Below are 12,307 nucleotides of genomic sequence, written 5' to 3'. Positions count from 1 at the left end.
ACGCTTTTATTATTATGATATAACGTACACGTATACAACACCAATAAAGGATATTGTATGCTGTTCCGATGGAATTCGTGTATTTATTGCTTTTTCTGTGTAAATTTGAGAAGAAATCGTATCAATATAAATGAGTTTGCAAGATAGTTACTTCTCCGATGATGTGGAGAACGATTTAATAGACTTCTCCAAGGACGAAACAAGAAAGAGGTACAATCACACATTTCACATCATTTTCAATGTTCAGTTTCATTAACGTAACCTTAAAAATTAACATTCATTTCAAGAATCATTTTCCTTTAGAACCTATATAGAATCGCAATTTTGTATTTTTATCCTTAGCATTAGAAATAGTTCCAGTTTATTGTCTACTAAACAAATATTTCCAAACCTTATTTTATCCCTTTGTTATCAAAAAACCAAAGAACGTTCTTTCATTGTTAAAATCTTGCTCTATTTTCAAAGTAGTAAGTACTTCTAAGCTTGAATCTATTTTCATGTATTTCATGTATTTCTAGGGTTTTCTTGGTTTACTTCGTTTAGTTCAATTGACATAAATTGACATAAAATCAATAATTCGTTAACGTGATTATTTTCTCTATGAAAACTATGATTTATGTAATAAAAAGTGTGAACAAGAGTGTGAACAAAAGTTTTCGTTTCGCTTGCATGAGTTTTGTCTGTTAAGTTTTTGATAAAAAAAATATTTTAAATTTCATATTTTATTTCTTTGATTCAATTAAAGATGTAGAGGAAGATTTCTCAACTGTGAAAAAGAATTTAAATTCAGCAACAACTGTTTTTACTCAGTCTAATTAACCAGAGTTGAATGAACGAATAATTTTGACCTGCTGGTAACTATGCATAATAATATTAACTATTACACAAGCAATTAATTCGCATAAGATAGATTAGATTTAAATCGAAAGTTATCTAATAATACGAGATTATGAACTGCACTAGCAGTTAGATATTACAATAAATTAATAGCATTTCCACGATTGGATAATTATTGACGAAGTGAGGAAACTTTAATTTCAATTGAGAAAAATAACTAAAAAAAATAAACTGCTGAATTAGAAATTTCAAATTTTGTTCTTCAGAGTGATTCCTTTCTTTACGTTTCATAAATTGAGTAAATGTCAGAAGTATTAGTAGAAAAAAAATTTTTCTCTTCCAATAAATTATTATTGTAGGCATTTTTTTTTAATTTTTTATTTTGCCAAATATTTCGATTAGATTGTAGAGATTTTTCGATTTTGAAGTTTTGCGAAACTTTTTTTTTTTAGCAAAAAAACAAAGGAAGGACCAGGAAGACGATATGAAAGAGAAAGTATAATGTTATGTAAAAGTTAGCCGATGTTTATATAGTATAAGTAATGGTGGGATATTTGCGATTGTGACGACGAAGCTTTAAGTTACATTCACCTCTTACAGTTTGGTTTTACTTTCAGTCGCGATCAGATCACTCTTTTCACTTTCAGAGTGCTGGTGTTTCCGCCGGTGAACAACTATAGACGATTTCTTATACATCAACTTGTGCAAGATCGGTATTCGAATCTTTTGTACACATTTTCCATCGGGCAGGGCGTCGCGAGGAGAACTGTCGTATGCTTTAAATCCGATGTGATAAGGTGAATCAGTGAACAAAAAAATACATTATTAAAAAATTCATCCTGTGTGAGATTATTTAATTTTATTTTCGCTTTTTTTTGTATTTTTGTATTTTTTTTTTGACGGAGAACAATGGGATAAAGTAAAGTTTCACTTCTTTTGTAAATTACAAGAGAGAAAGAAAAACTAATTTCTTTGGAATTTATTTTCATTTTTTTCTGAAGATTCTCTAAATTGCAGTTTTATTCTCAATTGAAGTAAATTAACCATGTGAATAGGAAAAGTTCTTCGTCCTCTTGATGAATGTAATTAAACGCAGTATTATGACTCTAGGAGAAAACTGATCCTGTGGCTATTGAGATTTTAGAATTTTAGAAATAAAAATTACAATAAATTATTTCTTATTTTTTTATTTGGTAATTTTTATTTATGAATCATAATAATTCTAAATCTTTGAAATTACAATATTTTTGTATTTATTATTTCTTGTAGTTTATTATTTTTTATAATTATTATCAGAGATGTCAAAGGTCAGGGAATTCAGGGAAAGTACAATTAGTCAGGGAAATGTCAGAGATTTTTATTAAAAGTACTGGAAAAACTTAAATTTTTCTTCTCAAACATTTAATTATTTTCAAAAATTTCAATAATATTCTTGTCAAAATTTCAATTATCTTTGTAAATTATAAAATTCTTCTCCAAAATTCAATTATTAAAATTTTTTTTTTAAATCCTCGACAAATTTTCAATTATCTTGAAAACTAATAAAATATTTTTCCAAAATTCAATCATTTTCAATAATAAATAATAAATACTTGTGAAAATTTCAATTATTTTCAAAAATTGTCCTCTATTCAATGAATTTCATCAAACTTTTATCAAAATTCTTGGCAGAAATTGAATTGTTTTCAAAAATAATAAAGTTTAAATTGTTTTCAGAAATTCGATTATTTTTCAAAATTATAATAAAATTCTTCGCAAAAATTCAATTAATTTAATAAATTCTAAATTTCGTTTCCAAAAATTCAATTGTAAACCATTTTCATTAAACTTTTATAAAATTCTTCTAAGAAATTCAATTGTTTTTAATAACTTGAACAAAATTTTTACCAAAAAGTAAATTATTTTCATAAATAATAAAATTGATCGCAAGATTTCAATTAATTCTCAAAAATTTTAATAAAATTCTTTGCAAGATTTCAATTACGTCCATAAAAAATAAAGTTTTTTTTACTGAAATTCAATTATTTTTAATACAATTTTAAATAAATTTTTTGAAAAATTTGTAAAATTATAATTTTTAATTCATTTAAAATTATAATAAAATTTTCTGAAAGAAATCAATATTATTTTCAAAAATTTTGATAAAATAACTTATAAAAATTAAATTTTAAGAATTATTCAATTATTTAATAAATTATGTAATCTGTATTTAAATAATTGAATTCTTGCAGAATTTTCTAATAAAAATTGATGTAAAATTCGTCGAAAGAATTCAATTATTTAAAAATTTGTTGATAAAATTCTTTGTCAGAATTCAATTTTAATAAACGTTAAATTATTCAATTAATTATTTATTTTTGTATTCAAATTAATGAAGTTTTAAAGAACTTTTTCAAAAATTATTAGAAATAATTGATTTAAAGCAGAATTTTAGTTAAAAATTCTAGAAAATAATAATTTAATTGAAATGACGAAAGTAATTTTGAAAAAATTACAGTAACAATATTCATATAATTATAAAAATAATGATTTTATCACTCGGTCAATTTTAATTATTAAAAAACATGAAGAAATCGAGCACTCCGAGTCGAAGACTCGGAGTGATCGATATCTTCATGTTTTGAAATAATAAATATTCTTTAGGGTCAGGGAAAAACAAAATTAAATTTTTGTGGCAATTCTGTTATTATTTTTTGTATTTATTATTTTTCTTCTATTTATTAATTATTACAAACATTACTGTATTTATCATTAATTGCCACTGATTGTGAGTGATCCAACATTTGAATATTAATTATATAAATAGTAATAAAGAATAAAAAGTGGTGTTAAATGAAAGTCATGCATTGCGTTGAATGTAATCTCTAAAGCATATATTGCACAATCTTTATATATTAAAAGTGAAAATACCAAGTCCTTGCAGAAACGAGTCTTGTGCATTGCAAATTTTTCACCTTGCGATAGAAGAAATTATTTTTGTTTAAAGAAATGAAATTCAAAGAAAGGAAAAAAAAACAAGATTCTTTCTATTTTCTTTCTAATTTATCAAAACTACTACTCTGAAGAAACATTCCAATTAGAATTAATGATCGAATTCAATCACAATTAATTTTCAATTCAATTACAAAAATCGTAAAATTTTAATTTTGTTTCCTATCTTCAAAAAGAAAGAAAGAGAGATAGATAGAAAATTCATTGCTTTTTGTTCATTAATTTCCATTTTCATCTTTCATCAAATCAAATTAATTCTAACAAAATAAAAATTCTCACACTCGATGAAACTTTAGATGCCAGAGTAAAATTTGATTTACTTGATCATTTAAATAATAGTGGAAAATAATTATTGATGTTTAAGAAAAATAATAAATTTTGATTTTTAATTTGAATTTTAATCCAAGGGATCCAAAAGCGAGTGCAATGGGTGTTCAAGAACAGTGTTCACTTTCGTCGACTCAGGAATTCAGCGTTCAAAAACAAAGAGGTGTGTGATTGAAAAATTGACATTTTTTTGTTATCAGTTTGAAAACGTGAGAAATCAGTGTGTCTTTTTTTATGTGTCGTTTTAGTAAAAACAGTTCCCACAGTGGAGATTTATAGACCGCCAGCTGCTAGGAGAAAAAGAAACGAACCTGTAATTTCCGAGTCAACGACCAATCAGCCAGTAGCAGATTCCTGTGCCTCTACTAAGTAAGGAAAATCAACTATTACTTTTAAACAAAAAAACATAATAACATATTTTTACCAGGAATGTGAAAATAGTCCGTTATTTTAATTTATTAATTCCTGGTTCTATAATTTCCGTTATATTAATTTTTCGATTCTTGATTGAATAATTTCCTCTTTTGAAAAAAATAAACTCTCATAAAATGAATTCATATTTTTGAAGGTATACAATGTTTTGAAAGCAAAAAATAATAATCTGATACTGTAAAAATTTTTGTTGACAAAAACTCGAAGATAAAATATTTTTCCTTAAAAATCGTTGATTATAAATGTTGTAAACTTCGCCGATCGCTTTATAATAATAATTTTCTTCTATAAGAGAAAAAAATATTATTTTTGAATATTTTTACAGAACAATTCGCCAGAAGCGACCGGATCGCGCGGTTTACGTGCCAAGACACAGAAGAAGTTTAGAAGTCGAAGAGAGTCCAGTGCGCCAGGAAAAGAGTCGATTGGACAAGCACAAAGAGCAAGATTCAATTCTCACAGAAAAAATATTGCCTTCTTCAAATATTTCAACAATTAATAATGAAAAATATCCAGAGAAGGGAGAAAATTTCCCCTCTGATTTTATCGAAAATCAAGAGACCGATTTGACAACAACAAATTTAAAGCTTATTTCAAATTCTCAAAATGATGAGTCTTCCAATTTGAGTAATTGTACAACAAATTCCTCCAAAACAGATGAATCGTCAAGAACAGAGAGTAGTTTAATTCTAGAAACAGATGATAATTCAAATAGATCTGCATCTGATAGTAAATTAATTAAATTCATTAATGATATAAAAACAACGGATGAGAATAATAAAAAAATTTCCTCTAGTGAAACATTAACAATAGATAGAAATAATATGAGTGAAATTATAATGTTCAAGTCTAATGAAGAAAATTGTGATATTGAAATGTCGCCGAATCGTCAGGAAGTTGATGATGATGCTTCTCGACGTGACATTGTTGTTAATCAGAAGAATAAAAGAATAATTAGCAATAATTCGAAATCTGATGTTATCATTATTACTGATGATAGAAATAGAGAGGAGGCTGTTAAGGAAGAGGTTTCTGTTACTCCAATTACACCGCCAGAGAAGAAGAAAGTGAAGAAAATTGAGAGGCCGAAAAGTAAACCTGCCGCGCCACCTTCACCTTCTATTAAAGCTGATAGGGACGAATTGGATTGGGATAGTCTTTTTGATGACAATGGCGATTGTTTGGATCCAAGTCTCATTAATGAAGTAAGTTTTTTTTCTTTATTAGAAAATTCAATTTTTCAGGTAAAATTTCCATCTTTGTAAATCTTTAAGTTCTTTGTTTTTATTAGAAAATTGAATTTTTAGAATTGCAGACAAAAAATTAATTTTGCAACAAAAATTTAATTTTGTTTTCCTCTGACTTTTTCCTGACTGATTTTCATTTTTTTCCCTGCCCCTAAAGAATATTCTGATTCACTCTAAAAATTATTAGATGCTCAAAAAAATGTTCTATTACATTTATTTACGAATTACCATAATTGCAAAATTATTCAAAAATACCAATGACTTGATTTTATAAATAAATATTTAATCACTGATATTTTTTCATTTTCAAAAATTTCAAATTTAAATCTTTTGAAATTCAATAACTGATAAAAATAATATTGTAAAACATGAAGAAATTGATCACTCCGAGTCTTCGACTCGAAGTGCTCGATTTCTTCATGTTTTATAATAATTAAAGATGATCGACTGTTAAAATCAATATTTTATATTATAAGAATATTTATTGATGAAAATAATTTTGAAGGAGTTTCAGTATTGAAACTTCAATTCAATTATTATTTTCTACAATTTTTAAATAAAATTCTTCATTAAATCAATTATTTTTAATAATTTTTGAAAGAGTTTTTATTTGAAATTTTCCAAATCCATTTCTTTAGAATTCAATTTTACGTGAAATTCGGATTTATTCGTAAATTATTAAATTTAATACATTAGAAATTAAAAACTTGAAATAATTTTCAAAAATTTCGTTTAATCTTTTTGAGAAAAATTAGTTCCATAGAATTTTTAATTAAAAAAAAGTATAAAAAATTCAGATTCTCAAAGATTTTAATTTGAAACCTTTACAAAATTCAATTATTTCTAAAAATTACAATTATTAGTAAATTCTCAAAAATTCAATTATTATTTAAAACTTTAACTGAAATTAATTTTTAAATCAATTTTTATTAGAAAATTCTACGAGAATTCAATTATTTAAATACAAACATAGATAATTTATTGAATAATTGAATGTTTCTTAAAATTGAATTCTTTCGATGAATTTTAATAAAATTTTTAAGAATAATTTCCTTTTCCAAGAAATTCGATTAAAATTGTATTAAAAATAATTAAAATTCTGCAATAAGTTTTATTATTTATAAAAATAATTGAATTATTGTCAAGAATTTTATAGAAAAAGTTCATGCAAATTCTATTTTTAATACTTGAATTCCTGTAAAATTTTTATTTTTTTTTTAAATAATTGAATATTCGTGTAGAATTTTATCAAAATTTTTGCTTAATAATCGAATTCTTTTAGGAAATTTGATTAAAATAGTAGAATATTGAAAATCATTGAATTAAGAAAATTTTTTTAGAATAATTGTAATTTTGACATGAATTTTATTACTTTTGAAAATAATTAAATTCTTGTTAAAAATACTATTATTTATTTATGAAAATAATTGAATTTTGTCGAAGAATTTTGCTATTCATTCATAAAGATAATTAAAATGTTGACGATTTTTTGAAAATAATTGAATTTTTTCGAAGAATTTTATTAATTTTGAAAATAATTGAATTCTTGTGATGAATATTGTTATTTATGAAAAAAATTGAATTTTTCAATGAATTCTATTAAAATTACTAAATATAATTGAATTTCGGCGAAGAATTTTGCAATGTATAAAGACACAAAAATTCAGAATTTTCTTATTAATTCTAAAGATTTAATTTTTTCCAGTACTTTTAATAAAAATCCCTGACTTTTCTTTGAATAATTCTACTTTCCTTAAATTCCTTGATTTCCCTGACCTGTGGCAACCCTGAATTAATTGTTAAAAATTGGTAGAAATTTATTCTTTTTATGTCCTTAACGTTCTGAACGTTCAAATCAACGATGAAAATTTATTTATTTATTTATAAACAGGTTTTGTTTATTAAAAAATAGAATTAAATTGTTAGAAATTAATTCTTTTTCTCCAAATATTCGAATATAAATTAATTTTGCAAAATAAGGAGAAAAAACTCCTGAAGATAAGTTATGTTTATAAATTACTAAGTATTCATAATTTTTTCTCAGCTTACAACGGCAGTTGGTGAAGTTACAATCGAGCAACCGAAGAACAGTTATAAAACGTATACCAAGACTATTGAGGTCTCAAGCGATGAATATGCGCACGTTCTTGAAATTTACAATTTTCCCTCGAACTTTAAAACCTGCGACTTGGTGGCGGTTTTCAGTCCATTCAAAAGTGGTGGCTTTGAATTAAAATGGGTTGACGATACCCATTGTTTGGGCGTTTTTAGCAGTCCCCTCGTTGGTAAGATACAATTTCGCATTTTTTTTTTTTTTTTTTTTTTTTGACGAAGAAGAAATTGATTTTTAAATTCATAAAAACCTAATTTAAATTTTATTAAATACAAATATTAAATTAATTTAATGTAAATTAATTTTAATTGCAACTTCTTTCTTTGAAACTAATTTAAATTATATTATAAAATTGCGACAAATATTAAAAGTAATTTGTAAAGTTTTAAATTGTTCAATTTTCCTTTTTGTCTTTGAGTCAGAAACTTCTAAAAATATTTGCAAAAGAAAAAATAATTTCTTGAACGTTCAGAATTTTTATGTATTATTTTATTAAAATCTGTTCATTTTATTTTAATTCAATAATAAATTGATGTACGGTAAAAACAGAAAGTTCGTTCAAATACCAATCATACGGTCTATTAATTTATAATGTAATAAAAATAGTTCTAAATTAGTTAATTATCAGTAATAATTTCCAATGTTAATTAACTTGCAGAAAATAAATTCAAAAAGTAAATTCAAATTCATTAACTAAAAAAGTAAATAATTAACTTAAAAAAGGAAAATCAAATTAATTAACACGAGAAAATAAAATAGAATTAAAATTTAATGAATTTATCTTTGAGAACTTTCTTTTACATTTTGTAATACGAATTTTAAAGTTAACAAATGATTACCAATTCTTTCAAATGATAATTATTTTTTCCTAATTCATTCAATATTAAAATTCGAAATTAAAATGAGATTACAGTTTTCGGATTACTTAACAGTATTCTGTAGGTCAAGGTTAAAAGTAGTACAGAAGGTTTTTAAGTAGGCCTTCCTTCATAACTTTCCATCGACGACCGATTATGTAATGATTCTAGTCTCCTTTTAACTGTATTATGTGAAAAAATGCCTCTTCATTTTTCCATGAGATTTTTTTGATTTTTATTAATTTCCCAGAAAGTATTGTCTTTATTTTTGCTTATAATATTATCTCTTATTTCTAATTTATTATTTATTGTCTTTTGTTTCTAATTTATTATTTATCATCTTTTATATATCTAATTTATTATTCATTATATTTTACTTAATTTTTTTAATTATCTTTAATGAAGTAATTTACAACTTTCAGTAATTTTTTCAATAATTTTTACTTTTACACTGGTGAAGTTTGCAACGTTTATAATCAACCGATTGGAAAGTAAATATTTTTCTACTAAAATTTCCATAAATTTATGCTTATAAAATATTTTATTTAATTTTTTGATCAATAATTTGAAAAAAAAAATTTTGTAAGCAAACAATTCTATTGTTTTTCAAGTATTTTTTCTCTTTAAAATGTTGATCATAAACGTTGAAAACTCCAATTTTGTTAATTTTTTTTTTAGTAATTTTTAATAATTTTTAATTTATTTTTCTAAATTTCAATAAAAATTATGTAATTGTATAGAAGTTTTATTTTTTAAATTAGAATTTCTTACATTAAAATTTCGCTTTTTGAAAAAATTTCCTTCATTTGAACGTTCAAAAGTTTAGGAAAATTTTTTATGAGAATTAAAAGCTAATTTGAAGCGAATTTAATTCCATTGAAAATTTATTAATGGAATTTAAATTTTTAATGGAAAAATACCTTATAAAATTTGATGATTATTTTTCCTCAGGAGAATAATAATTTATAAATAGATGAAAATTTTTTTAATGTTATCAATAAAAAAGGAAATATTTGAAAGTAATAGAAAGTGTGATACATAATATGTTACAGCTAAGAATAATGATTTTGACTTTGGAATGCGGTTTGTATTTTATTTTGTTCTTTTAGCGGCGGAGGTATTGGCATCTGATCATCCAGTTGTAAAAACTCGACCTCTCAGTGAGGCCACTGCACTCAGTAAAACAAAAGCAAGAAGGGGCTCGGAATTTTTACAGCCTTATAGAAATCGTCCCGAGACGTGCGCCGCTTTAGCGAGGCGTTTAGTCACCGGAGCTCTAGGTGTTAAATTAGCAACCGCCAGACAAGAACGTGAACGTGAAAAAATCGTTTTGCGTGAAGCCAAAGGTAATATAATACTTGTCACATTATATATGTGTCATTCTTTTATATTTTAAACAAACTCATTTAAGAAAAATTTTATTTTTTCTATAATAAATAAAATTTTTCTTAAATAAAAATTTATATATTTATTTTTCTAATTTTAGTCACTTTTTCTATTCTTTTATATTTTTTTATTTAGGTATATTTTTCTATTTTGTCTCTATTTTTATTCAAATTTTTCTATTTTACTTCTTTTCTATTTTCGTAGAATTTTTTTTTACTGTTGGGAATTTTTGCAGAAAAGAAAAAATTGGCGAATAAGCAACGCGATGACGCTTGGGAAGGTGTGATTACTGAAAAATAATAACTTTATAGCGGATATAATTTTTTTTACAAAAATGACCGGTCATATACGAAAAGAGACTCTCTGTTAATTGAAGAGTCTATTATGAGCAATGAGAAAAAGAAGATGAAGAAGAAAAAGAAGAAAAACTGGAACACGAAAACAAAGGTGAATAATAAAAAGAAAAGAGAAGACTTTCGCGTGCCTTACTCATCTACATAACTCTCATTCATTTAGATGAAAGTTTGGAATAAATAAATTTATTAGTTCATTCTGATAGATGAGTTAGGCGAGTTAGAAGTAAACTTTCCGTGGATCTCTGTTAAAGAATTCTGTCTCTAGATTTATATATATAAACACATTATATAAAAAAGAGAAACAAATCTAAGCGTCATATCACTCGATGAAAAATAGAATTATTTGATAAATTGTCGAGATACGTATTTGAGAAGGTTGACTAGTTTATGCACTTTAATTCACTCGACCTTATAAATGTTAAGTGACATTAATTTTCGTACCTCAATCATTGCCTTGGTTATATATCTATATATACATGCCATCAAGAAATATGATGTCACCTACTTTTTCCAATAATAATTTGACCCTAAATTGCAGTTAATTTTTGTAATTTTGCTTCTTCTTTTCATTTTCAAAAAATCTGTTTTCTATCAGTTTCAAAATCAGTTTAATGTCAATTTCAAAATCAGTTCACTCTCATTTTTAAAATCAGTTTACAATAGTAAATTTTTTTAGTTTTCAAAATCAGTTTAAAAATTGCATAAATTTTTGCTCTCGAATAAAATTTTTAAAAACGAAATTAATTTCATAATAATACATTAATAATATAATGAAATATTAATAATGAGTTATATTTACAAAAGATGACAAAACTTTCAAAAATTTAACAATTTTGACACTAAACTCAACGCCAATATATTAATTAATATATTAATTTATCAATTATTCTGCTTCTAATTTTATAAAATCTCAATAATCTTTTCGCATAATTTTCTCTCTTCTAAATGAAATTAATTAATTTAATTCCTATTATTTCATAATCCAATATAAAATCATTGTTTCTTGTTGGCAATGTACGCAGAGATTTGCAATGTGCAATTTTACCTGACAATAAACTGTTGACCCATGTCCATCAGAATTACAAAACATCGATGCAATTTTTATGCAACGAAATTTATTATTAATTGTATAAAACTTTATACGTATTCTTATAAGAAAAAGAAAACAAACAAACAAACAAATAAGGAAAAAAAACTAGTTGATAAGGTAATTCAAGTGAAATTGTGGCATTATTTGTATTTATCGTCGTGTAGTTGTCATTTTCTAGAATAATAATAATCGAAGAAGGGATAAAAAAGAAGAAGAAAAAGAAATATCTATAATAACGATCTGCGCACAATTTTAGAGAAAGTGAAATAATATTTCTCTATAAAAATGAAGCGAGATTGTATTTTTCTATACAATTGTTGCCGATTAAATATATGACAGACAGACCTAGTCACTGTACGAGAAATATACGTTACCTATATTCAATGTTACTTTGTAATATGTTGATTGGGAAACATTATTTGTCGAGAAATAATAAAAAAAAAAGTATTTTCTGAATCATAATTCATTGGGATTGTTATTTAAAAAATAAAAATCCACTTTTTGTTGAATCAGGGTTACCACGTAACCTGAAATTTGTCAGGGAATTTTGATCGGAATCCTGGAAAATTATTATTTTTTAAAGTTATTGTGCTTATTTTTGAAATCTAATTTTACTTAAATATTTCAAAATTAATTCAATTTTAAAAGAGTTGCGTTTACAATAATTTTAA

At 24.3% G+C, this 12,307-nt stretch overlaps 1 protein-coding gene across 3 annotated transcripts; it reads left to right on the top strand.

The window, feature by feature from the left end:
• Positions 1–11: 11 nt before the first annotated feature.
• Positions 12–10,663, top strand: LOC122501248 (coiled-coil domain-containing protein R3HCC1L). Of its 3 annotated transcripts, XM_043610575.1 has the most exons (9): positions 54–210; positions 746–854; positions 1,485–1,634; positions 4,236–4,318; positions 4,404–4,524; positions 4,913–5,792; positions 7,879–8,119; positions 9,914–10,150; positions 10,426–10,663. In XM_043610575.1, the coding sequence occupies exons 4-9, from the start codon at positions 4,255–4,257 to the stop codon at positions 10,488–10,490; spliced, it is 1,608 nt and encodes a 535-aa protein (XP_043466510.1). In that variant the 5' UTR covers positions 54–210; positions 746–854; positions 1,485–1,634; positions 4,236–4,254; the 3' UTR covers positions 10,491–10,663. The 3 variants fall into 3 exon arrangements, with proteins under 3 accessions (XP_043466509.1, XP_043466508.1, XP_043466510.1); XM_043610573.1 differs by lacking the exon at positions 746–854 and having other exon boundaries at positions 14–210; XM_043610574.1 differs by lacking the exons at positions 746–854; positions 1,485–1,634 and having other exon boundaries at positions 12–210.
• The last annotated feature ends 1,644 nt before the right edge of the window (positions 10,664–12,307 follow it).

This window comes from Leptopilina heterotoma, unplaced genomic scaffold, assembly GCF_015476425.1.
Source record: "Leptopilina heterotoma isolate Lh14 unplaced genomic scaffold, ASM1547642v1 Lhet_206, whole genome shotgun sequence".
NCBI classification, from domain to species: Eukaryota; Metazoa; Arthropoda; class Insecta; order Hymenoptera; family Figitidae; genus Leptopilina; species Leptopilina heterotoma.
Note: the sequence above shows the minus strand (reverse complement) of the source record. Positions and strands in the feature narration are given on the sequence as shown.